This window comes from Zootermopsis nevadensis, unplaced genomic scaffold, assembly GCF_977971745.1.
Source record: "Zootermopsis nevadensis isolate Lab colony 2312 unplaced genomic scaffold, Znev_1.0 Znev_ptg000008l, whole genome shotgun sequence".
Classification (NCBI taxonomy): Eukaryota; Metazoa; Arthropoda; class Insecta; order Blattodea; family Termopsidae; genus Zootermopsis; species Zootermopsis nevadensis.
In genome coordinates this window covers 6,882,704-6,910,487 of record NW_028259140.1, presented here as the reverse complement: position 1 = coordinate 6,910,487, position 27,784 = coordinate 6,882,704, and the positions used below count along the sequence as shown (strand labels likewise).

General features: G+C 36.2%; 1 protein-coding gene and 2 long non-coding RNA genes across 4 annotated transcripts in view; 2 read left to right on the top strand and 1 right to left on the bottom strand.

Annotated features, from left to right (window-relative positions):
* The first annotated feature begins 205 nt into the window (after window positions 1-205).
* Window positions 206-11,121, top strand: LOC110829815 (uncharacterized). Of its 2 annotated transcripts, none has more exons than XM_022063934.2 (12): window positions 206-468; window positions 600-698; window positions 1,132-1,188; window positions 1,732-2,789; window positions 3,539-3,756; window positions 4,478-4,646; window positions 5,059-5,257; window positions 6,074-6,252; window positions 6,402-6,584; window positions 6,691-6,823; window positions 7,149-7,319; window positions 8,005-11,121. In XM_022063934.2, exons 2-12 carry the CDS (start codon window positions 668-670, stop codon window positions 8,787-8,789), a joined length of 3,183 nt encoding a protein of 1,060 aa, XP_021919626.1. In that variant the 5' UTR covers window positions 206-468; window positions 600-667; the 3' UTR covers window positions 8,790-11,121. The 2 variants fall into 2 exon arrangements, with proteins under 2 accessions (XP_021919626.1, XP_021919627.1); XM_022063935.2 differs by having other exon boundaries at window positions 206-517.
* Window positions 9,007-12,009, bottom strand: LOC110829821 (uncharacterized). The gene is made up of 3 exons (XR_002543093.2): window positions 11,733-12,009; window positions 11,555-11,648; window positions 9,007-9,138 (listed from the first exon to the last, which is right to left on the bottom strand). It is a non-coding gene; the product is annotated as an uncharacterized LOC110829821 (long non-coding RNA).
* A 312-nt stretch (window positions 12,010-12,321) lies between these two features.
* Window positions 12,322-27,784, top strand: part of LOC110829822 (uncharacterized) — a 218,099-nt gene continuing 202,636 nt past the window's right edge. The window contains exon 1 of the long non-coding RNA XR_002543094.2: window positions 12,322-12,636. This is a non-coding gene — a long non-coding RNA (uncharacterized LOC110829822). The remainder of the gene's footprint in view (window positions 12,637-27,784) is intronic.

The following is a 27,784-nucleotide window of genomic DNA, read 5'->3' as shown; positions in this document are numbered from 1 at the left end:
TTAAGAATGTGCGAACTCCCGGATATTGGTTCATGTGTTGGTTCGTAATTAAGTCTTAGTAACCAAGTTTCTATGATATACATGATAGCGGGAAATTTTGGAGAAACATTTCCCCATTGTTTGTAACTAAATTCCCACTTGTTTCACATTCTCTGTGTCGTTTATACGGAACAAATGAAGTCAATATAATGTAATTGATCACAATCAAAGCTATTGTAACATGTGTATTTATTAGAAGAAAATTATCCATGCTTCCATACATGTATTTTATGTATCCAAAGCGATACAAGTTTTGTTTGAATCTAGTTTGAATACTTTTTATTGGAATTTGTTTTCCGGTTTCGCATGACGTTTCCCGCGCATATGTTGTGATATGTGAATTACGGTGATTCGTACTGAAATCAAGAAATTACAGAGGAAGTACTGAACATAATTAAACTGTTATGCAGAGGTTTAAAAAGTTTAAATGTACGTGAGATTTTTCTATAATACATTGAATTATTAATACATTAATGAGGTAATCTAGAGTGCTGTATTTACAGAATTTGATTATTACGTATATTTTCTTTATGCCGTTACCACTTAAATACTTCTTGCAGAAATTCGTAACAGTACGGGAGGCATACTTCTTTCAGTGCTAATCGAAGAGGTGTTAAGGAATTCTAATATGAAAACGAAGAACTTTGTTTGTGATGATGGTGAGTAATACATATATTTATGTGAAAAAATTATTTTCTTGTCCAGGAGTATCTCGAGTGTACATAGTTTATTAGAAGTTGGACAGAAAGTTCACATAGGATTACTACCTTTTCCCCCCCTCGGTTTTATATGGTAGGCTGACGTGTTTAAATTATTTCATACAACATGCATATTTATTCTAGTGCAATGCAAATACAGTTCATACTAATAAACAAGTGCTTTGTGGGATAATAACCATGTGTATAACTTGTGAATATGCTCCTTGAACTCTTTTGTCATTCCTATAGTAATATTCTGAAGCAGTAAGTATATACAATTTATGTGCATGTGTTTGTGTTTTTATGCATGCATTCATGTGTGTAGATAATCTTCTCTGACAAGCCAAGTTAATCATTTTAAGGATATTTGTGTGAAATCTTGTCTTTGTTTCAGAAAGTGCAGTTGCTAGTAAAGATGATGAATTACAACCCAGGAAAAAATTAAAACAAGGTAACACCATTTGTTGCAGGATCATACAAAGCATGGTAATATGGTGCGTCCCTATCCATCATGCTCTCCCTAACTTGTGTGGTGTGATTCTTAAAGTTACCATTTATTGCACAATTTTTTAGAATGAAATGTTGAATAATGCCACTTCTACAACCATTTTTCTATTAGATGAACAATCCTGCCTTCAAATTAAAATGGGGTGTGAAAATATTTTCATATTTAAAGTACTTGAATGTTTATGATGTTTTATGTGTGCAAAAGTTTTCCTTAGTGAAGATTGCATGCATATGATGGTTCCACATTGGGACATCTAGTTGAGAAATTGAACTGGGTTTGATTTTATAGCAGTGATCTGTTTCAGCACTGACTTATGCAACGTGATATTAAAATCTTCATAACCTGTGGCCATGTTTAGTACATTGATTGTTGGAATATAAAAATAAAAATATGTTAACTGTAACTTATCCACAATAGAATGTAAAAAGTTTAACCATTGATTCATACTTAAATTTGAATAAAATGTAATTTTTGTTTCTTTTTCAGCACGACTACCATTTCAGACCCTAGGTTCAGGGGTGGAGTCTTCATCACCACTTCTAAAGAACAGGAATAAAAGAAAACTTAGTGACTCAACAGATGATACGAAGATTATCAAAATCATACGACCAAATGATTCAGGCCAACTTGGTGAAACAAAAGAAAATGTTTGTTCACATGTTCTTTCAGATGACTTTAAGAAATCATCTGATACTGCAAGCAAAACATTATCCAATCCATGTGCTGGAAAAGAAGTTAAGGGACATATTAATGATTCTGTCGAAACATCAAAAATATCTAAAATAGTTATTGGTATAGATGAGAATGATAGTGTGGATGTTATTAATGGATCACATTCAAAGATTGAAATTGATAGGAATGTGAAAAATGACAGCACTGAGGAAGAAGAATTTAAGATTTCATACAAAGAGTGTTCAGGTGGTGATATTAATCCAGATGTGATTATCCTTAGTGATAGTGAGGATAATGTAGTAAAGAAAGATTTGACTAGCAGCAGTTACAGGATCATGCCAACAAAGGCACAGAACAGTTTTTCTGAGAATGACACTGCAGACAATAAGCAGAATGTTAGTTATTCTTCTCCTACTACAGACAGTGAACAGAGTGATGCTGAGAACAGTCCTACTGTATTAAAAAGTTTCACAGATGAATCAGTAAAATTTAAGAAAGAAATATCCCCTTCAAAGCCATGTGCTACGAACAGTAAATCAGACATCCCTAATCAGTTGTCACCAAAACCTGTAGATATTAAGTCTGTGAAATGTGTGCCATATGATATAAGAACACCAAAATTATCATCACCTCAGTGTTCTGTTTCTGAAACAAGTTCCAAGAGGAATACCACAGATGTTGGAAGAACATCAAATACTTCACTTCAGAATTTACTTTGTGATGATAATTCTGAGGAATGTAATTTCGACAGTGAAACATCTCCTGTTTCTAGTATAGGTTCTGCACAGAAAATCAGGAATTTGACTCCGAAACAATTATTAAAACAGCTTAGATCTGCAAAAAAGAAGGAAGAGAAAGAGAGGCAGCGACAGGTAACGTGTTAAGAGTTGTTGGAGGTTTTGTTTGTTGTTTCTTTTTAAATGTTGACATTGTTATTCTTCCAAAAGATGAACTAGCTTTCTAGTAAAGTTTAGAACAGCAAACATAAGTCTACTACTGGAACCATTCCTCATCCAGTTCAACCCAGTTTAAATAACAAAAGCATATTTAATTAAAATAAATTTGAACATAATTCACTCCCATGTTTTTCTTCCAGGTAGTCACTTATTTGTATATGTATTTCCTATCTGTTTCATGTAGGCTATCTGTCCAGCCTATTGTAAGATCCTTATTTAGGTTAGGTTGGTCATATTACCTGTGGATCGTGTATGCTCCTGTACTGCAACGTTATAACTTTAGTATGCAGATTTTGTGTGAAATGAGCATTCAGTTGAAGATATGGATGGTGTCAGTTAATATTCTGTAGATCTTATACAATCAAGATGATAATGTTACCTTTATCTTGATGTTATTTTATTGTTTTTGTTGTGGGGTGAGACTATGTCTCATTGGAACTGCAGCCACTAATGGGCTCATGTATGAATTAGTATGAAGCAATGGTGAAATTTTATTGAGAGGAGAAAATTGAAGCACTTGCAGAAAAACCTGCCCTAGTGTCACTTTGTCCACCACAGATCCCACTGGACTAACCTGAGCACGAACCCACATCAACACAGTTAGAAGCTGGTGACTAACCACCTGAGTTATTGCACTCATCTTCATGCTACTGTTGATCTTTCAGGAACGAGAGCAAAAGAAGGCTGAAGAGAAGGAGGAACGTGAAAAAAAGAGGGCTGAAGAAAAAGAAGAGAAACTGAGGCAAAAATTGGAGAAAGAAGAGCAAAAGAAGAAAGAAAAAGAGGAAAAAGAAGAACAGAGAAGGAAAGAAAAAGAAGAAAGAGAAGAGATAAAGAAAAAAGAAAAAGAGGAGAAGGAAAGGAAAAAGCAAGTTGAATTGGAGTGAGTGATTTTCTCAGCTGCTGCATGTTTTCATTATAAACTAAGTTGGGATACGCATTTCAGTAGAATTTGGGTTTCTCACGGCTGTCTTGTGGGTTGTATCATTCTGTAGTCTGGTAGATGTTTACTGATGATGGAGGATCAGTAAACTTCTACCAGACTACACGGTGCCACAACGCAATAGACAGCCATCTTTATACATAATTTGTTTCTATTAACTGTTGCATTTGTATGATTATATTATTTCTTCCTCTCAGAAAAAAAAACTGTATAGGTCATGGACAGATTTTTCATAAAAGTGCCCTTATGTTGTATTAAATATGTCGCTAGGTTCCGTACTAAATGTGAGATATAATGAAACATTTGTGAATATTCCAGAATTTGGACGACTGACATTTAGTTTTGGTTCCCATTTCCATTGGACAGAACAGTTCTCCTGTTTAGAAATAAATTTGTTCAATGTCCCACTGTTAACTAGAGGAATGGGATATTAAGTTTAGAGAAGTGAATTGCTCATTAGTTCCTGATATGTACTAACATTTTCACAAAATGCATTCACCCTGGATAAAAGCATGATTAATAAAAATATTTTTGTTTCCGTTAACTAGTCAGTACAAGTGGGAAAATGCATTTCTGGAGTCCTAAGTAGCATTATCGTAGAATCAAATATGTTGTGGAAGTTTTGTTATAAATTATGATATACTAATTTTAAATTTTTTAGGATAAAGAATGAAGAAAAGAGGGCCAAAGACGAGGAGAAACGAAAGAAAGAAGATAAAAGGCAAGCAGAGATAGCAGCATTCACTAGTTTCTTTCTTCCCAAGAAAGCTGAGACAAAACCAGTTGAGGAGCCAAAAGCCAAAGCTGAAGAAAATTTTATGCCCTTTGAGGTAACATGCAATTTGAAGTAAATGCCATTGATAACGGCAGTTCTTCTTTGATTGCATTTAAAAATTATGCCTGTATTTGTGGAATGTTGCACACACACTGTGGGAGAGATGAGAAATGTATACAAAATTGTTATCAGAAAATCAGATGGTAAAAGACTATTTAGAAGACCGATTGTATGAAATGTTACTATTAGAATTTATATTAAAGAAATTTGTCAAGATGGCGTGTACTGGATCGTGAAAGGTTGTTTCTGTTGGCACTGTCTGGGAATTGCAATATGAACAGTGTCATTTAAAAGATATTTTTGCGTGTTATTAATGTATATTACGTAAATTTACTTGGCGGTCTGTTGCTGTAATATGGTCATCATCGTTGTTTCTGATGTGATGCTGTATGCATATTGTTTGGCAGGTTAAAGCTGACATGAGACTAGCTCCCAGTACTCGAACAAAACTAACTGTGGAGCTCAAACAGTCATTGGATCAGTGTATTGAAAGCCAGTCAGAAGATCAGCTATATCTTGATGAAATTAGAAGTAAAAAGATTGTCCCACAAACCAGGACCTCTACTTGGGCTGTCAGTGACTTCAAAGATGATGTTGTAATTTTGGGTATGTAATGATTTATCATTAATCAGAAGTGGCAGTAAATATTTTGCATGAACTGGAGAAAGAAGCTGTTTATCTCTTCTAGCTGTTGGCCATTTAAAGCAGTGGTCCCCAACCTTTTTGTGCCTACGGGCACATTTGAGAGTTTATGAGATCATGGCGAGCACCAACCAATTAACAAAGCCAAATTTTCTTTTCTCTGGACAAATAAGATATGGACACTAAATAATACGCAAAACAATACGACAGTTAATGATACAAGAAACCATGCAATCAAAAATACGTACTTTTATAAGTACAATTATTATTACTCAAGTGGGAAGTTAGTGTGATGTATGACACTGCATTTCATCGGCCAGTTTTTCAAATTTGGGAGTGTAGGATGATGTTGCTGCTCGCAAACAATCGTCAAGATGGGCATTAGTAAGTAGAGATCTGTGCTTTGATTTTATAATGTTCATGGTTGAACGGCCTTCATTATTCAGTATAACCTCTTTCCGTATCAACGCGGGCACCCAAAAAGAGCCTTGGCGGGCGCCCGCGGGTACCACTGATGTAGAGTCTTGCAGCATTTAAACACTTTATGAGGTCTAGATTTCCTTCTGGTAGCAGGAATCCTCTTCAGAAAGTGATGTTCAGTTAGTCTTTTAGGAGGTGGTTTACAGTTTGCTACCATTAATATAGGCTACAGTTTTTATATAATGAACTTTGTAAATGTAAATAAAATTTGGGTGTCCCAACTCGCACTCTGTACAAGTTTTAAGCGTATTTTTTTGCTTTCGAATGGCTAGTTATTTTGTTTATCTGTTTATTGTGTAGATGATTATGATATATCTAGTAGTGTGACAGACAGCGGTTTTGAATTGTATCCTACTGCCGATAAACTGCCACATCCAAAATTGCTCCAGTTCTGGGAGAATCGTCGTCCACCATATTGGGGCACGTGGCGCAAGAAAAGCCAGAGTATCGGACCTAAGAATCCATTTAGCAGGGATGAAGTAAGTAAATACATGCAAAATTTCAACATTAAAATTGAAAATTGAAACCACAGTCTTGTTGCACAACCTTTGATGTTTCTGTTGATTTTATTTTGAAATCTTGAGGAACGGAATGATTTGTAATTATGACCTAATGTTTGTATTTACAGAAGTTCTTTGATTATGAAGTAGATTCAGATGATGAATGGGAAGAAGAAGAGCCTGGTGAATCTCTTCATGGTTCTGATGATGAGAAGGAATCTGAAGATGAATATGAAGTTGACAATGAATTCTTTGTGCCTCATGGTTACTTGAGTGATGAGGAAAATGATGGTCAAAAGGATGAAGATCATGTATGATTAAGTTATATAATTCAAACTTGTGTTTATTGAAAAATAAATCATGTAATAGGTTTGAAACTTTTGTAATTTAAATGTTAACATTGATTTATTTTTCCAGTCTCCCGAGTCATTAAAGATAAAACTAAAGGTCTTGGAATTGGAATTTGAAGAAGAAATGAAGCAAAAGACTGAACGCCTCAAACCTCGTCTGTTTGGTTGTGTCTGGGTTGACTCCAAAACTTCTGAGTGTGGTATGTTATGACCTTACTTATGTTTTTATTTCAGAGTTTCAGTTTGATAATAATTATGTCACCTATACATTGTGCAGTTTCTTCTCACCTATAAAACACTGAAAAAGTGATTGTCTCTTCTCTGTGAATGTCTATGTATTGTTCATTTAGATGCAGTAAATGAACTTGCTTGAACATTTTAGGGAAATAATTTAATTGATACCTTTTTTATTTCAAAGATTATTTTAATATTGTCCAGAGTTTTCTTATATGTACATATTCTAACCATATGCCTCAGTCAGCATGTATCAGGTGCATAATGAAAGTTTAATGTTAAATCTTACAGCTGACAGCCAACTCTTGAAACTGCTGAGCCAATACCGAGCAGTGTATCGGGATGGTCCGATTGTCACGTCTGCTCCTGATCTAGCCAGTGTAACAGGAAGTCCTGAATCCAGTAATCTGGTATCAAGTCCAACAACTCCATCACTAAAGAAGAAGAAGTTCCCTGAAGCAGGTAAAGTTACTTCAGTTCTATGCAGTCGTTACAGAGTGACGAACTTGTGCACCTTATAAGAAACAAAATAACAAAATAGCTGCAAGATAATTTATATTTAAATCTTTCTTTTATTTTGTACACACTGATATATGATTTAAATTGTGATTTCTGGGTTTTGATTCTAATCTTGTGCGCCCACCCGGCGACCGTGACAGGATTAAAATAATCCCAGAGGCCGGTCATAGGATTATTACAGGGGTTAACCCAAAATACAAATAAATGGACTCCCAAATTACCAAAATGTATTTTAAAAAAATATATAAATTTAAAAAGAGAACAAACAGACACAAATCAACCAATCCTCCCAGGGCTCAGGCTCCGGTCGGGGTTATGACTAGTAACGTCACACAAACCCAAAATCAGACCTAAACAACAGTGCAATGGAAACTTCAATTTCTTATACAAGGCATAAGTGGGGAAGCAACACTAAAAGAACATAACCCAGAATATGGAGGCAGCAGGTTCCTTTGTATGGTTTGCAACCACCCTCAAGGTTTCATAATGTAAATGCACATGTGTGTGTGTGTGTGTATGTGTAGTAATGGTATAAGAGCAAAAGCAGCGTTTTCTGATGCGGGATGAAGTGATATTTTATGACCTGAAATTGTTATGCTCATTAGCAACTTTCTTATTTCTTTTTCAGCAATTCCTGCGCTAATCAAACTTATTCATGGGAATATCAATAAACGTGAGTTTTTGGCAAAAGAGTTCTTGGCATATTGGAATGGGGAGCAGCAAAGATCAATAGAAGGATCAGTGGAAGGGACTGTATCAGTGTCATCTTTTGATATCTTTAAGAAGAGTGTCTCAAATAAGATTAAAGAACTAGCTACGTGGATAGCGTGTCCTGATACAGGTCCGATGAGTGGTCGTATGTGCTGGTATGTTCTTCCAGAAACACGCTTAGCCCACGGACTTCCTGATATCATTCTTCCAAACTCGTGGAATTACACTTTTAAACCAAAAAGACGCGAAAGTGATATCCAGATTCCCTCTACATCTACAGCACTTAATAGTGAATCAAACTCGAAACACCTAATTACAAAGTTTACGAAGAAAATGTCGGAAGTGGAGCGTAAAAAGCAGTTCAAAACTGCTCTGTCAGTAGAGGACACGATAGACAAGAGACAAGGCGATGGTAGTTCTCAGCGTGGTCACAAGTTTCAGAAAAAGTTACAGTTTAAGTCATCCACTAAATCAGCCACATTGTTCAACAGCGATGAGCAGCATAAAAGGAAGGTACCAGTTCAGTTGTCTATCCCAAAGGATCAGGAGTTGTCCAAAGTACGCGAGAATTCACTTACAACATTAATAAAACCACAAAATAATATTCCAATCGAAGGGAACAAATTTGTTCAGAGTTTTCTAAACGCTGTTCCGAATACTGAAAACACTGGAGGGGAAGAGTGCATTGTTTTAAGCGATTAAATTGTAAGGAACTATAATTAAAACCAGTTTTCTTAAAATGTTTGTTGATTGCTTTATTAGAATAACATAATGAACGCTTTAGTATATTTTCATTCTGTCTTATGTATGGCAATAATTTTTGAAGTTGTCACCACGAGTATGTGAAAGAATTGATTAAATTGACTAATTCTTTACAAGATTATTTATAATAGGGACGATGAAAGTCACTAGGTCGATCAAAGTTTAATGGATGAAGCAACAGGCATAAATCTTATTTCAACCTCCTCCTTCTTCTTCTTCTATGGCTGTCTGGTCCGTATTCGGTCCGTGGCCTCCTCAATTCTCCTCTTCCATTCGGTCCCATTGTCCTCTGGAAATGTAAGTTATATACATATAAGAGTACTTCGTTGAAAAGGATAAAAATATTTGGTGTGCAGTCTAATGAGGATTATCCTAAAGTATTTCTCTTACATGAGGATGATGTGATGTACACCGTACTTTTGAAGCTTGTGTAAGTAAATTAAAATAGATGTAGAGTCCTAGTTATCTGACCTAAAGAAGACTGAAGAATGGTCTTGTAATCAGAAATGTCATATGTGGAAGACTAATGAAAAAGATGAGGGTAAATATGTACTCGGTCAGCGATCATATTAATTGCGAAGAAAATGCAGTACAGAATCATCTCGTAGACAAAAGTAGTATTTAATGTAATGTAAATCTGAGAATTAAAGTTTATTTTTTGAAGTTGTTAGCAATGGGTATTTGCTTTTGAGCCTCCTCCCTTTTCTTTGTGGCGAGGTCGTGCCAGCACCTGAACGGTAGTTCATCTGCAGCAGTCGCCTCCCTTTGTTGTTCAACGTAAGTTCCTCGCAGTAGAGTCCCAATTTTCTAACCTTTGGTTTCATGACATACTGTGTCAGAATGCTCTATTTTATTAATCATTAACGAGGCGTGTAACAATGAATTACGCTTCCCCGCCATGTACCACATACATGTACTCGATCACAGTTGACGTCTTTACTGTTCAGGCACTGGCTTGACGCTGCTACAAAGAAATGGTTGGAGGATCAGAACCATACACCCAAAACTAACTTCTTAAAAAAATTAACTCTTTTATTTGCAAATTTATGCAATGTTAAATACTATTTTTGTTAGTGAGATTTTTTGATTTGATGCCTTATTCTATTTTCTTTGTAATTTAGTAATATTGTAAATTGAGTTTTCTTCTACGCTATCTGACCGTACTTTGATCCTGTTTAGGATGAATAATCACGCTTCTTCTGTATTTACATATGAATCTACGGTGTCACAACGCAGAAGAACATCATCGTGGTCGTATACGTGTTAAAAAGTAAAGTATGTGACAGTTTTGGCAACTTAAAAGATTAATTTCTTGGAACTAGTGTATAGAGAACGCTCTCACTGGTAGAATTAAAACAATTTTATGTCATGGTACTTAGTGCAATATTTAATCCACCAAGTCTACTTGCGCTTGGCAGAAATTATGAATGAAATACATTTATTATTTAGAAAATGAGTGCATTTCTCTACAAGTTTAAATTTCGAGTGATTGTTGGCTTGGCCATTTACATTAGCTATTTACTGTGGATTTAAATCAATGGGTATAATATTTTATTTATTTTATCCAAGGCCATTTTATTAAATGTGCAAAGCAGGCAGCTGCCCAGGACTCCCTGATTTTTGAGGCCCCCCCCCCCCCCCATTGTGTATGTTTAAACTTTCCCAAATATTTACAAATATTGCAAGAATATATTTTGTGAATCTTTTAGGTTGTAATAAATTTACAGTAATTTTGTCAAATGTAATGACTGCAGATGGCAGCACGATGCTCTTGGATGTTAAGAGTAGAACCGGTAAATGGGAAAAATAGTGAATGCAAAGTCACATTTTAAACCAAGATAATTTTTATTTTACATTTTAATCTTTCCATGTCATTTTTGCTTCTGTTTTGCATTTATATCAAATTGTAAGGTATTTTATTAAAAAAAGAATGAGAGGGAATCCCCAATATCTTTATTTTTCCCAGAGTGCACCAATATTAATTTAATTCTGATTTAGGACATTTTCATGGTGTGGGGGAAAGAGAGGTTCTCCTTATAATTATGCAGATATCTAATATAGGCTGCTTAAGTTGATATATGATACTAGAGTAATAAAAATTTACACATTCCTTTCATTGATGTTACTTGTAATCTTTGTTTTGTTTAAAAGAAAATGGATGTGAATTGTGATTTGTGGCTTATATGCTAGCATCCTTAGTAAAATTAAGTACTGAACATTTTTGTTATATAATAGATGAATATTTCATATATAAATAAAATTACGAAAACTAGATAGTTGTCATTAAATGTAATATTCCCTCTTCACCAAACTCTTTGCTATCTCATACTGATTTCGTAATTAGCCAATGCGAGGGCAAACATTTTCTGTTGAGGATAATGTTATATGTGTATATATATATATATATATATATTATGTAAGCATAAGGGCAAATAAAAAAATGTAGATGTACGACTGTAACTTTTAAATCGCGATATTGCGCAAAGGAAAATTTTTCCGTTGTTCAAACCATATGAAATTTAACAAAATACGAAAATTACTATGATATTAATAACTTCAATTTGATAAAATTAACAATGGCATGAAATAAGAAGTGCTTAAAAATATCAAAGTACAGTAAACCTAGTTGTATGGAGAGATTCTGTTGTTAAATGTTTTAAAGTGAATACTATCTATACTTTCAAGTTAAATACAATTTCACTTACTTTCCAGGACATATCGGCTCATTTCTGTGGCCCTCCCCAAAGATAAACACAGTTTGCCAATGCGGCCAACCGTAACGAAAAGGTTGCCGACCTCCTGTATTAATGAATTCATTAATTCCTTAGCGTTTTTAATTCTGATAAAGGAAGTGAACTGAATTTAACTATTACTGCACCCTACCTTACTCTTAGGCCAGGATTCGCCACGGATTGCACTCCTTAAAACTTCCCCTTTTATGGGTTCTAAAAATATACATCTTCGTCGAAAACACTACCAGTATTTTTTACAGTGCATTAACAGGTAGGCCAACGTAATGGGGCAATGTGATAAACGCGCTTAGACATAGCCAGGTTTAGTGATGCAGTGCCTCAATAGACGTTTAGGGCTGAATTGCTAGTAATTGTCTTGCTTTTGCAAAGTGGCGCTTGCATAGATTATGGCAGGGACTGGCGCAATTAGGCGCTTTATACGAAGTAATAAGAGCATAGAAAATACATTTCGAGAAATGAAAACAAATGCCTGGGTTTTATCCAGAGCTTGGCAGCATGCTTAAGATATTGGCCACTGTGACAATATTGGTACTGGCTGTGGAAGTACTGACCTACAGCTAAATCGTTTGGCGATTACGCCGTCAGACTAATGAAAAGGAAAGTTTTTGCTAGTCCTAGAACCACAAGAAAATGTATTAATATCCCTGATGTTGTTAGTCAGTGGCAGGTTATGTCCAAGTGTTGTAGACTATTCGTAATGTCCTAAAAATTATATCGATTTTTACTGTTTCGTGAAGTGACCTTCAAAACAAGAACAAGTATAAGAATCCCTGATGTTAGTCAGTGGCAGGTTATGTTCAAGTGTTGTAGACTGTTCGTAATGTCCTAAAAATTATATCGATTTTTACTGTTTCGTGAAGTGACCTTCAAAACAAGAACAAGTATAAGCATCCCTGATGTTAGTCAGTGGCAGGTTATGTTCAAGTGTTGTAGACTGTTCGTAATATCGTAAAAATTGTGTGGATTTTGAATGTGATCCATATTGTTTTCGTGAAGTGACCTTTAAATGATTTGAGCAGCATCGACAAATAAGTGTAAGTACTAACAATAATAATTTGGAAGCAAAGTTAGTTAGGTATTTTCCAGGTTACTCTCTTTGAATTTCAGCTTTTAATCAAGAATCAGACATTGACTAGTTTAGGAGAAGAAATTGGATCAATTGGGTTTAAAACTACCAAAAGGAATGAAGTGGGGACTGATTATTTAGTCTTGCCCCATTAGAAGCGAATGAAATAAGCTAAATATAGATTAACTTTTTGCTAAATGAAGACTAGGCCACAGAAGAATGCCAGAGTATGATGAAATATTATTTATTAATCAGCCATTCCGACTTGGAAATAAGCTAGAATTTTTAGAAATAATGTGGGTACCGTACCAAATAATTTTTCTGTTACATGAAGAAAGGAAGTTGTTTCTGCAATAATGCATTGATTAAAGCGTTATGTAGTGTAAGAATAATAAATAATCTGTAATGTCTTCTCTTCTGACCAGAATTTGCTTTGTGTGCTCGTTGATTGCGTAATATAACTTGCTGCAACAAATTGTTGCCTTTGAGGGATGTATGTTGTCCCAGTTATATCAAACTTCAATGACATGAGAAACATGAATCTGTACGTCACTCTGCACCGTTAGTCACACCATGTAGTTATCGTTGTAGTGGTAGGTGGCAGCACGCGTGTCGGGCCAGTGGAGAAACATTTTTTACACACATAACATGTCTAGTTTATCAGGATGGACAGTTTTGGGTTAGGGAGGGAAAAATAGGCAAGGTTTTGGAATCTCAAGTAATTATGCATCTTGGTAGTACAACCCTACTTAAAAAGAACATTTTTGCTATATTGACATCGCATGACTTTGTAGGCTACGTAGTTGGGCCAACTTGCAGTTTTCATTCATTATAAAATAAGATTAGCTTACTGGCTAAAAACAGTTCCCGAAGACTGAAGTGAGTTGTTGTATAGATAAATAACAATAATCCAGATTCGCCCATCTTCCAACTCTTATGCTTTTGTTTCACATTCTCCATAATTACGGTAGAGCATTTAGAATGCCACAAGTTTGGAGTCGGGAAGAGTATTTTATTCTACAGAACACGAGGTCGTCATTTCCACAGCTCGGAGGATGAACAGCATTTAATTTCGTGGTAACAAATGAAGCATAATGACAGCTTTGAAGCACTAGCGGTCATTTGTTTTTAGCTGTGCTTGCACCATAATGACCCAAGATAATGACGATCCAACATGTCCTCCCACTCTTAGTACCCGTGAAGTCACTCCCCTAGTATTACAAGCGGCCGCGTTTTTTAACGTCAAGGCATTTTTTTGGTAATGCGTTCTGTTGACTTCTGACCTCTGTCCATTATAAAGTGAAGGCCACAGTTTTAAATGCAGTTTCGTGACTAATGATAAACTGCGGTGAAAATATCTGTTCATATTTCATTCTCTTCTCCGCCCCTCTCTTTTCTTAACTCTGCAGGTTCTGGTGATCCATTTTGTGTTATTTTTCACCACCTTCTTTTTTGCATTACGAAGACTTCTAGCGTAACAAAATTTACAACATTTTTTGGACAATTACAAATTTCCTAATCTTACTTTGGTTGGAGAATAGTAACACTGACGCTAGTTTATAACACTGAAAGGGGGATTAGTCCAAGTACGCAGGTGACATTTGAAGCTCCAGATTGGTTGCAGGATTGGGCATAAGAAAGGGGTCACACTTCAAATAATCTAATAGTAATAACAGTGATGTCTCTTATCCGATGATGCGACTCTTTCTATGGGTTTGTATCGACCGGAGATGAACACTCTATTCCATTGAAATTGATAATGTTTCATTTTCTCGTTCCTATGTTCCATCATATTTGAGTGGTTCGTTTCAATCCACTCATCTGTACTGTGTATTCGAGACTGAACATACAAAACATTATTTAAAATCCGAACTTAAAAACTGTTCCTCGAAGCAAACGTAACAATTTTTATAGTGTCACATCCTCACTAAGCACCACTAGAACCTATTTATAAAAGCGGGGTGCAAAACGTAAAACTGAAGTCGCTATGGTAGGACAGCATTTACGTGTAAGGGGTTCGGCGGGTAAGAATATACAAAAATTATGGCCGTTATAATATTTCTCCTTAGAGTGACTTCTGAGATTGAAAATCTTTTCGCCTGACGAGACCGAGGAAAGCCACTAAGGTTATCGGTCAATATAGACGATGGTAACCAGGCCAAGATTCGAACCGGCTAATTCTCGAACGTACGTCTGGAGAGTTAGGCGCTGGTACATCAAACTGTTCGGTGTAGACACTAAATTAATTTTTAAACACAGACAAAAGAATCAGCAGCGGTTAGCTCTTGTTTAAAACGTCTGGAACTGTCTCATGCTGAGTCAGTGTGCTTCCTTCCCAAAGAGTATAAATACCATAACTAATTACCTCCATAAAAAGGTTAGCTTGTTACTGATAACACGAGGTAGTGTAACAACCTGCTCCTCTGTTCACCCAATCAAGTTTCTTCATCCCCACCCACTGCCAGATCTATATAAGGGCTTTATAACCCCTTCCTCGCCCAAAGACATTTACCCTGAAGATGGTAACTGTAGTGTTTGCCGAAACTTTGTTTAACCATCAACGCTCCAGAAAGCCGAACTTCCAACCACGAAAACGCAAGGACAAGAGATTATGGCTTAGTATATTTGGACGGAGGCAAACAAGGTTGCTTGAATAGAATCTCATGTTCAGAGGAAGTTAGTAGATATTAACTGCAATATATTGAAATGTTTCTGCGGCAATAAACAAACGCATAATGTAACAAACTGGTATGACTGTGAATCTTGGAATGAAGTCCTTGCTGGAATCTTGCAATTGAAGTAGGCATTGTGAACTAGTTATACGTATATGTCATATATTCTTTATACCAAACACATAACGGTCTTCGAGCGAGGGAGTCAAAGAATTCTCTTTCTATCTCAGTTAAACGTCAGACACGAAAATCAACCACAAAGGTGGTGAATTTGAAATGACTCCCGGGGATATGTGGCCATGCTATGCAGTATACAGGAGACTTTATACGTTCCACTTGCCAAAATTTGCATGCCTTTGAACAGACTTGCTACAAGGCGGAATCGCTTTCATTTGTGCCGTCTAACACCGCCTAGGGATTACTGTCTGTTCTACGAGCAGTCAATCTGGGGTTCACGACGAGGTCTTTAGTAAACGACTTGCCTAGTAGAATATGAAGTGGAAGATGTGAATAATGAGACAAATAAAGTTACACTACAAAATCAGGAACTACGCAGGGCTACTAATTACTAAGGCCTGGACAACCTTTAGAACATTAGACGGTTACAATATGAGGCCATAACGAGTCATTTGTTGGCCTAACTTTGTGGCCTGAAGAAGAAGATATACTAATTGCAAAAGGTTTGTGACTTAAATATTGGCATGCAGAAAATCTTATGCTTTCAGTGATAACTGTTCGCCACATGTGGCCACTTGGACGGTTTTGATATAAATTAATTACAGAATTTGAAGGCGATAAAATTTGTAAATGCAATATTTTCAACCATGCAATATATTTATTCGTAACAGTGGCTGTTATTTTCAGTTAACTTTGAGGTATTTTTGTGCAATCATTCAACTCTCCGTATTTATTATTATGACGTTAAATTTGTAGGAGAGAATATAATCAATAGAATAAAGATGAACGCAGAAGTTCTACATGCCAGCAGAAAATGTGTTATAGAAGTATATTCAGATAAAATTGACTGTAAGTAAGTAGGCTTATATGAGTATGAGACACAACCTGTTTCAGGAAGTCACAATATAACAACAAAATTACGTTGCGGTAGTTTTAAAGTATGCGTTTATTGTTCTGTTTCTATTAAATGTATTTACAAGCACATAAATTAAATGGCCTGTCGAACTTATAGTGTGGAAGTACCGTTTGTTGTAAAGATAGAATTATCTAGTACTTTACGGATCATGTCTTGATTCCAAAGTTTTGGTAATATGTTAGCTGTGTCTGCATGTTGAAAATGCGGGTTTTGATTTTGATTCTCGTTATGGAGGGTTCCCAGTTCGGTGAGCTGGGATGTTTGACACCGTATAATTTAAAATTAAGGGGCGACACCACTTTTTCCCTACCCTCGTTGAAGGAAGCAAACGAGACGGCTCGCCAGATGGGCTGACGAGAGTCAATCATCTGCTCACGAAAAGTGTTGTTCCGCTCTTCTGCTTTGCAAATGTCCCGGGTTCAATAGAAAATTACCCCCTTCATGTTTTATAACGTTTGTTGTCTTATGTAAGGAGGTTCTCGTTAGACCGTCTTACTTGTTCATATTTGTGAGGAAAGTTGTCTACATAGTATTCTTGTCTTAAGAGAAATAAAGGTCGTGTCTTGTTGACGAATGGCGATTTGAAAACCGAAAGGAATGACTGCGAGAATTTACTAAGAATTGTTAAATATGTACAGAAGCAGAAGTTTCATATCTGTTATGATATATGCTGAAGTTACACTACAAATCTTATATAAAGTACTTTTTAGTGGACAGTGTACACAGAGAAATTACATTCAAACAAGTGCCAACCTTAAGTGTTAAGAGAATACAAAATTATTAATAAACAGCGCTTTGAAACTAAATATTATAGTTGGTCTGCAATTGAAACAATAAAATCTGAATTTTTTTATGCAACATGTCGCACCCCTAGAAGAATATTGTCACAACTCAAAAGATGTTCATTTTGCAATAGCTTCCTCACAATTCAAGAAATTGAATTAAAATTGGTTTTTTACTCTCTCCCGAAAATTTGTATTTTTTGAATTGTGACAGCTAGCGGTCAAGCAGATATTTCTGAAGCCTACTTTTTGTTCTGTTATGTAAGTGTGAATGGCAGATAGGATTGGGCAGAGAATATAAACGTTACAATAAGAAGGGGTTTTAAGTTATAGGTCTTAATTCTTGAGGGTAAACATTTTCTGCATAATCATGGGAAGTAATAAATCAAGTGAGATCATATATCCGTCAAGTTAAACAACAAATATTAGTGTTCCAACTTTGCATGGTCCTTCTGCCTGGTTACAGTTACAGGAGTAACAGAACAGAGTCCAAGCAGAACTGATCTGTTGTTTATAATTTTCTTTCCTCAATTACGTTCCTTCGTCTGTATGAATTAAACATCACATCGTGAGTCTGCGTGTTTTGGGCTTAAAAAATCACGCTATTCGTAAGAAAATATGACAAAACATATACAACTAATTTATTTGACGTTAGGGTGTACATCATAAACTGTTATGTTTTTTCGAAACGTTGGCATGTGCGTACAAGTCCACACGGCGTCATAATCCGCAAGCCCAAAATCAATATCTTCACCGTCGTGATAACCTCAATATTTCACATTATATTTCAAGAACAGTGTCTGTTGAAAATTCAATAGAAAGGTGTACATATAATGATATTTTGAAAGTGGCATTAATTAATATAAATTTTGGGTAGTAGTAGCCTTGGAAGAGAACGAAGCAACAGTCTCAGTCAGCTTTATTTTTTAAAAAAACTTCCTTGTTGGATGACTTAGGTTTATTCACAGATTTGATGGTATTACAGTTTAAATTATGGATTTATCTGGCTCAGGATAGAGATTTTGGGAACCTATTTTGAAAGAACACATGCAAGTAGAAGATACTCACAGTTATAGGAATTACAAATGAATGGAATAAATAAACAATTTTAGTAATTTAATTTAGTTTATTTCAAGAAACGCCGATGAAAATGTGTAGTTATACAAGTATGCAGTAAACACTAAACTGCGAAAATTGCGAACTGTGTGGGTCAGCCAAAACTGCACTACGCATGTTTTTATTTGCTCAGACATGAGTTTTCGTTGTATAAACCGCCACTCTGCTCTCACGTCAGTACGAAACGCAACCTTCCTATCAGGAATACGGCCAACGGCCAGACGGCCTGCCTTCAGCTCCGATACTCATTTAGTAATTATTATTGTCCCAAGTTTCCGGCGGAAGCGAACGTTCAGTTCGACAACATGTTTGTGTGTTTTTTCGGTATCACCGTGACCGGTCTGTCACCCCTCCTCTTATTTATCACATCGCCTATCTCCTTGTTATCCGTTAAGTAGGTATGAAATAGGCATAATAATTATAAACCTTCAGGCAATACATATTGCCTGTTGCGGTGAGCAGTTGGGAACCGACGTGTTCGTACAAACTGAAGCTGTTAGCCTGCTGATGGTTTTGAGATTTAAGGAAGTATATGCTATTATTACTCAAGGTTGCACGAAACTTTACAACAACTGTCCCCCTGTTACTGTAAGAAACTCCATCACCCCCTTTAATTCCGGGGATATCAAATTAAACAATGATGAGTCCAAAACAAAGTTTAAACAAAAGAGTACCACCTCCTCTACTTCGCAATTTTCTCGTCACACTTCGAGACATTATTCTTGCGAAATTCATTGCTTCAGAAACCATGACAACGAAGGTAGTTAATTATGTTCCTATCTGATGGTTAGCTTGTGGAGTTACGTGAAGCAATATGAAGCGGAAAGTAGCAGATCTAATAAAATTAGAATGTAAAATATACACGTTGTTCTCAAAATCATGAACTAGGAGCTTCAGACTTCAATAATTCGAGTAAATGTTTACTGGTTGTTGAAATTTAATTGCATTAACGATGTACGTCTAATCTGTAAACGTGTTCCATGGATTAAACATCATTAGAAGCCTACAGAAAGAATAGAGTGTCACCGAGCGCCAGTGAAGTGATTATAGATTGAGTGAAGTGCAGAATGTTATTTCCCACGGGAAGAGAAAATCATGGATTGTGGATATTTGAGAACACGAGGAGAATATTTCAACCTAAGAAAGGAGAGTGCGCAAATTTACGTAACGAGAGCTCTTGCTTTTATGTTCTTCGCCAGATTTGCATAGATGTAAATAGGGTGATTAAACTAAGCAGGGCGAGATGTGCGGATATGTCACAAGCGCGGAAGATTACAAAAACTCGTAGATTCTACCTGAAGGGAAGAAATTATTACTTGGGAGTCGTAGCTGAATCACTACTAGTTTCTCAAGAAGAGCGCAGACCATGGAATTCTCGTCTTTTACAATTATTTTGTGAAAATAACTGTCTAGTGGGTTGTTGCAAAGTGTAATCTGGCAAAAGTTTACCGACGTTTCAGAGATGTTTAACGACTTCATCACGTGATGATAGTGGAGTCAGCAAGCACATCTAAAACGTCAGTAAACTTTTAACAGGCTGCACTGTGCAATAACCCAGAGGACAGTCATCTTTATACTGGTTTATAAACCCTAAATTTTACAAAGTGTTATGTGTAATAAATATTTTTAATTTAAAACATGATAATTTGTTTTTAAAAGTCGATGAACAAAGTCTGTTCCCTTACATCCGATCAGACAAACGCTGGATGTGGAATCTCGAAACACGGCGCTGCAGATCTCTGGCTGGCAGCAGCGCTGATGCGTTCCTACTGATGAGAAGGAAGGGAAGGGGCTTGGTGGGTTCTGTGGTCAGGAACTTGACTTGAGATGCGATATCCCTCCGCTTATATAGCAGCTAGTTGTCTTCTTGCCTGTAGTAGGTAGCCTATAATGATAATAATAATATAAAAGTTGGGTCTCGAGTAACTAACAGCTCTGCGAGTTTTATATAATTAAAACAACCGGATCTCAAGAGTGAAAGAGAGCGGGCGAGTTTAATACTGTAGGAGTTACGAGTGAGGAAGCTTTCTCTGTGCTGTAGAGAGGGAAGTTTGTGAATTATGGATTGTCTCGTTTACGTTTCACGAGAGATGCAAAAGCTTTTCCGTTCTTTATTCCCTCATGCTTGGCTGTATAGCAGCAACCCTCTTCTCATCCTGTCTTCGTATGGAGAACTAACAAGTCTCGTACTGAGGCTGTTGTGGGCTTCGTGTGCCTACCAATACTGCATCCGTTTCCGACGTCATTATAAGAGCTCTCTTTTTCTTCATCTTGTTCTTTTGTTCTAAAACTTATCCCAAAATCTGAATATCGTATTATGATAAAAAGTATTATTACTAATGCATTATGAACCCTAGTATATAATACACTATTTTTTAAGTTAAAACTGATGTTCCTTGTGTAATAGCGCATCAGGTGTGTTCGGGTTTATTTGCAACGCGTAACGTAACACACTTAACGTAAGAAATGTATTACATGTGTATTTTCAGAAAAGGCTCTCGTAGAATACAACTTACACGGAAGTAATATGTAAATAGGATAATATTTATACAATTTAATGTACGTACCTTTAACAGAAAGTAGACTAATTAATAATTTATTTTACTGAGCAGGTAGGTGTAAAAATGACAGATCTTGGCTGTACCCTATTGGAATTCTAAGATGGCTGTCTTCTGGGCCTTGCTGCCTCCATCATCGTCCTGATGGTGGAGGTCGTCAGCATTTCTGAAACGTCGGTAAACATCTACCAGACTACACGGCGCAACAGCCCAGAATATAGCCATCTTCAGAATTATCGCTGTGAAATCCTCAGGTCCTACAATACTATTTTCGTTATATAACAAAGGAACCGACAGGTGACTATAATGTTTTGCATTAATTTCAAAACTGTATGGTACTTGAAAATAGGGCACAAAACATTTTAAATGGAAAGGACCGCTGGTTAAATGCTTTAATCAAGGACGGCTGTGATGTACCATTGGCTTCCATACCGTCAAACTTCTTCAGAAGCTAATGGTCGCTCAGTTACTTAACGCATTTCCAGTTTTTTATGGAACCCTTGAACCCTCAGGTTCATTACAGTGTACACAAGAGTTCGCCACCGGTCCGTGTCCAGATGAATCATGCCCACACCCTTCCCCTCTGTTTACTTAAGATACATTTTAATATTATTCTCCAAGTGAAAATCTGTTTAGTCTTTCAGTCAGACTAGATTAGTGACTAATGCTCTTACGTTATTTATCTTACGTTGCATAAGATGTGAACTGGCCTTACTTTTGCTTGCGTGCTAATGGAGGGGCAGAAGGAATAGAATATTCATTACGCTCCACGACTTTTTGGTTACTTTTTTCCGGCAGATTTTTTACGAAACTATTATATTCAGGACCGTTTGAAATACTTATACAATTATATGTACCAAAATTGCCTGTTGATGGTCTGTGTGATACCTGTTAAGGAACAATACCAGATTTTTTGCTGGCATTTGTACACGTTTCATTACAAATTCAGATAGGTAAAAGATTTAATCTTTTTTTGGGAATGAACGTATTTTGAAATTGTAATTAGATGGTTTTGATTAGTAACCTATAATTTCATCTTGGAACATCGTATAAAATAAAGAAGCATACGCAGAAGCGATTGTCTCACGTCGCTGCTTATACGCGGAATTTGTTTGCTTTTTCAGGAGCAGGGTTAATGACCGGCTCCCGTAAAATATTGTCATCTCCATTTCACTAGCAATGGTTGAGGACTAACACGTGCACCGCCTTGGATCACTCAAAGCCTGGGACCTCTAGTTCGAATCCAGATTAGGAATGGATATATTCTTACCTGGGGCACATAATTTCGTCTAATGCAACTCGGGTATAAGAAATCAAACGGATCCTGACACCAGCATGAAGAGAACTGCATTGCTAAGTGCTATTGAAATTAATTACAGAATCGTTCTTAAATTTTAATCAGTCTAATTATCGATGTTGTATTGCACTATTTTTACAAAACTTTTGATTGCTCTGGACGTCACGGATCTTGTTAAAATGACGACTCGTACTTTCAGTTTACAGCTGATCAAGCCATAAGACTACGACTAAATAAATCCTGTTCCTTTCCAATATGTATCTGCCTGAGTTCTTCGTCAGAAGTTGACAGCTGGAGAACGACATCAGAAGGTTTCGTAACGAATCTAAATTGAAGATTTCTGTCTTCTGGGTTGTTGCGCTGTGTAGTCTGGTCGATGTTTACCAACGATGATCATCGCCCTGATGACGGAGGCAGTATGACCTCTGAAACGTTGGTAAACATCGACCAGACTACACAGCGCAACAACCCAGAAGACAGAAATCTTCATAATCAGCGCTTTGAAAACCTCAAATCTTACACGAATTTAAATTGTTGGTAAATACCTAATCGGTATTTTCGGTTCCGTTATTCTAATTAAGTTTATGTAAAATACGTTTTTATCTTCCGTGGCATATCATATGTGCGTTCTGCCATATGGTTTAAAATAAATGAAAATCAGTCATTAGAAGTTTCAATTTTTTCTGAGATCGGTGTGTACCTCCTCCAGTTTGCAAATAAATGCACCTGTGCACTCAACTCACGACAAATGACACTCACTGTGCAGTGTCATCAGTAAGTGACTTCAGTGAAATATGTTCATTATAGAACAAGGAGTAATTTAGGATGAGCAGTGACTTTTAGTAAGTGAGATAGTACGGACGTGACCATGTCGCTTACAGGGACAAACTCAGCGGTGTGTTATGGGCTTCTGGAAGGTTTCTTTACACAAGATATAACTCGCAAATCAACATAAATCATAAGGTACTGTATTCATAAAACAAGTAATAAAACAATTATTGATTGCTGTCTCGAAGTCGTAACATCGTGGTCACATATCTCTCGTACATGGCAATTTAATTCCACCGGTCAAAACAATCTAAGCATAGACGCGCACCCAGAAAGGACGCATTAAACAGCCACAATAACAACAACAACAATAACAACAACAACAGTCCCTTCATATAATTCGTACTGAGAGTGGCTCCATCCTGCAGACCGACAAAATTTTTGTCAGAAATATAGTTTTAACAAAATTATATTTTGCATAAAAAATTTTAAAATACTGGTACTGTGAACCTTATTCACATATTCCATAGTGTTATGTTACGAATTTATACAACTAAATTCCTTAGGTTTACTAAAACTGAGATTATATCTGTCTATAAATAGATCCATTCTACCCAAGTTTTTAAGATGAACACTTTGGCGCATTGTAATAGTTAAGTTTGGTCTGATGAAAGTTTGTATCAATCACGACGTCAATGATTTAATATTTTGTGGTTTCAGCAGTTGTGCTGATTTTCAATTATACAGAATACGTTATTGAAAACACAACTGAAATGCTTCGTTATAATATTAATTTTGACAGCTCTTTATCAATGTTTATAATACTTTTTAGTATTGATGTAATTCTAATATGGCATTATAGTATCCTATAACACATTTCTTATACACGTCCTATTATAATAGGTCGAATGATTTTACCACAAATTGTTGTGTCAATGCAAACTGTTACTGTCGCTACGAACCATTCTTTTGTCGAGTTAAAAAAATTGGGGAGAAAAATTAAATAATGATTGTTATGTCATCGGAGAGAAGATTAATGACACAGGCGCTCGTGTAGGCATCAAAGTGAACACGATCACAGATCCATCCCAGTTCTTTCAACATCTTTCACGCTATGATGCACCTTTGCGAGTTCTCCACAACTGTATCCGATTATGATTTATTGATGTTCGTTCACACATCACCACAATTTCCCCTGCCACGGAAAGACATGATGTTGTGTAAGCTACACTGTAACAGCAGGATGACCACATAGGGGCTTAGTAATGTAACTTTAGTTAGTTGTTCTCACCACGTGCGCCGCGGGCTGTATGCGGCCCTTAAAAATTCTCCAGTCTGAATAACAATAAACAAAGGCGGATACAAAAACTTTTAAAATGAGAATTATATTGATTCTTAGTCTATTTAATGAGATTATTTTTAGGATGAGAAGCATACCAAAGTGAGATTTTAAAGTCGATTCGTAGGTTTTTTGAAGCTTAAGTTTTGTGTTAAGTCCAGTAGGAGATATTCGACTGACTGTAAGAAGCACATTGTCAATGAGGCAAATACATGACGTGAACCGTGCTTAAAGGCACTTATAAAGTTCTAGGCCAGTAGTAACCTAACATGATATCGCTTGCTGGTAGCTTGTGGCATCAAAGGGTGCAGGGTTAAAATGCTTTAATATGATTAATCGATTAGACCAGTTTTCCACAATCTTTTCTCAGCCGAGGCACACCCTAATTTGTCAAAGACACATAACTGCACACCGCAAAATTTAGTGTAATCCATAAAAATGTAGCACATGTTAATTTATAATTATAATGTATAATTTTAAGAACAATATTGGGGGATCCTAGCCTAAAATGACTCTCCTGTGTTAATGACAATTGTGTTGCTCAAATGAGGTTAGGTTCGTCATGTTGATACTCAAATTCAGTGAAAGATGGTGTGTTGAGAGAGAGAGAGAGAGAGAGAGAGAGAGAGAGAGAGAGAGAGAGAGAGAGAGAGAGAGAGAGAGAGAGAGAGAGTGAGTGAAAGAACGGTTTTCAAGGTTTGTGGACAAGAGTTTGGTTTTTGGTGTTTCTCTTACGATTTTATCAACATTGGCAGCCCAAGATTTGTGATCAGTCTGTGGAAGTAGATATCCAGTGAAGACTGAACGTATGTCGTAATTAATAATAATTGTTTTGATCAGTGTTCATTCTGCTTTCAGATTGTAGTTTGAAATACAACTTGGTTTAAATTATATGATCTCTGTACACAGAACTAATAGCACAGATATATTATACTTTGTCAGTCGATATGTTTACTTGCTAATGTTCGGTTTAGCTCTTTCAAACTTTCTTATAAAGACATTAACTTTTACTGTATCTTGAACTTGTTTATTTAATGTGTTTTACAGTTATTCAAATAAATTTAAATAACGATTGTATTAATACCAATAACAAAATACAGCTTTTTGAAAGAAAATAGAGGGGGGAGGAAAGTAATTCGGAGACCTAAGCATAGATATGAAAGTAATATTAAGCCTGATTTGAGAAAACATTATATAGGGTATACTGTGAAATGGTCTCATCTGATTCAGGACAGGGTCCAGTGGCGGATTCTCGTGAATACGTCAATGAACCTTCGGATTCCATGAAAAGCGAAAAATTTCTTGACCAGCTGAGCCACTATTAGCTTGGTTAATAATCTCAGTACCTTATCTGTGGTCAATAAAATATTGAATTCTTAAGACTTAATTTAATTATTTTATGAATTGTTACCGGAAGCGCAGTACGTTACTGCAGTTAATCTGTTAGACAAAGAGAGGAAGCAGTCCTGAGATGTGCATTCTAGCATTTGCCTGGAGCAACTGAGGAAAAAATTCAAGATAATTTTTAGGAGTTAGAACCACTTCAATCGAATTCGAAGTAACATTGGTAGTACAGAAGTTTTTCCTAACAATAAAATCCAACTCCCCAAGGTTTCAGGGCAGTTTGTGTTAACCGCCATCGAGAAACTCTGGACGCAACTGCTGTCATCTTTAGCAACTGGCAGAAGCTGTTTTCTGCACCAAAACCCACAAAATGACGATAATTGGACCTCGCCTTAGGGTTATTTTTCTTATTAAATATATGACATGGGAAGTGCTTCAGGGAAACGAGAGATGTGGGTTAAGCAATTACTGCTTTTTTATTTCACTCACTCAATCTCTACCGGACGGGAATTCGCTAAAATAATTAATGATGTTTATGTCATCAGAAAAGAAGTTCTTAAAACAACAAGCTTTCGGCGAGAATTATTTTTGCAGATGACAGAAGAAAGATTGATCGATTCTGTGGCCGAGTTTGTATTTGATTGATTGACTACTACGATGACGTCATTTTGTTATACTCTTTGTTTAAGCTCTGAAGAATATATTTTTACTTGCAGAAGTTATAACTCTTTAATTAATATGGGTAGCATTATTCTTGAAATCGGAAAGCAACCATATCACACACACTTATCTATAATGATTATCTAAGTCCCATAGGTGCTCGACTGGTTGATTCATTATCTGACGTATATTTGATGTGAACAACATTTCGGGATTTGGCTCCACGCCCAAATTCAGGTGATTGGTTAGCATCATTTTGACAGCTTTTTAATTTTACATATAATGGAGACGGTTGGGCTGAATCCTGGGACCCCTTCAGTGCTACAGTAGTACGCTAAGTACTAGTCAATAGTCAGTGTAATGATATAATCTGAACTGAAAACGCGGTTGAAACGATCTCCCAAAATACGTTAAACAGGCAGTTTCTAAGTATGATTTAAGGTATGAAGATTTCTGTCTTCTGGGTTGTTGCGCCGTGTAGTATGGCAGATGTTTACCAACGTTTCGGAGGTCATACTGCTTCCGTCATCAGGGCGATCCATCGACTACTTCCTTCCACATCATTTCAAATGTGTTATTTACTGTCATCCTCTCTTTCCACGTTGTATAGTGTGAGCTGATAAAAACGTTGTTAAATAAACTATAACTAAATAAATAAGTTAATTGATTTATGGTTTTAAAATGTCCTCAACTGTAATTTTTATTCTCTGCATACGAATAAAGTACCAAATCAAAATTTAACGTTTAAGGTAATCTGGCGTATATTTTGGTAACTGCAAACGCCCCGTAGATCATCGGAACCATGTTTATGAAACGGGGCACGTGACACGAAAAGGAGTAGGCACGAGTAGAAAAGACTTAAGAGCTGATCCTCATCCACTCATGCATACTGACACTTATTCAGATGACTGAAATACGAAAACATTCTTTGCTTTGTAGCCTCTTAAACTTTTAGAGTGAAGAAACTTTGGATTAAATTGAGCGAAGTTAACTTTTGACTTTTGGGGGCTGTAAAAGAGAAGCGTAAAAGTTGGCTAACATTTCTAGATGGTTAAAAGGGTTGAAAAGCAAGGGTGAGGAATAGAATCAAGTTGTGATAAAATCCTAAAGAAAGTGTTGTGAATACAAATGACCTTATGTTTTCATGTTGAGAAGACGCAATTTAAGTTACAGACATGTTGTAGGTGTCTTTATGAGGGTTTGCTTAAAGAGGAAAATTTAAGAGACAGTAGCTGCTATAATTCTGGTTACATTAATTTCGATGAAGACCTCCTAACCACGCATGATGCGCAGAAGTTTATGTTCTGAAATATAGAAACCATTTGATAAGATATTCTATTTAAAATCTTTCAAGCACGAAGTTAATGTAAGATATATAAAATTCTTCTCTTACCTTAAAAAATAATACAACTGTTTATCCTCTTAATCATATGAAAACCATAAATATTTTCTGCTGGCAGAATTTCGAGTACTTAGATGTTAAAGCA

Excerpts from the sequence above, each read along its gene's own strand:
- LOC110829815 (XM_022063934.2), top strand. The coding sequence starts at position 668 with ATGAAAACGAAGAACTTTGTTTGTGATGATG. Across the intron at positions 5,258-6,073 it reads AGATGATGTTGTAATTTTGG|ATGATTATGATATATCTAGT; the intron begins GTATGTAATGAT and ends TTTATTGTGTAG. Across the intron at positions 6,585-6,690 it reads GTCAAAAGGATGAAGATCAT|TCTCCCGAGTCATTAAAGAT; the intron begins GTATGATTAAGT and ends TTATTTTTCCAG.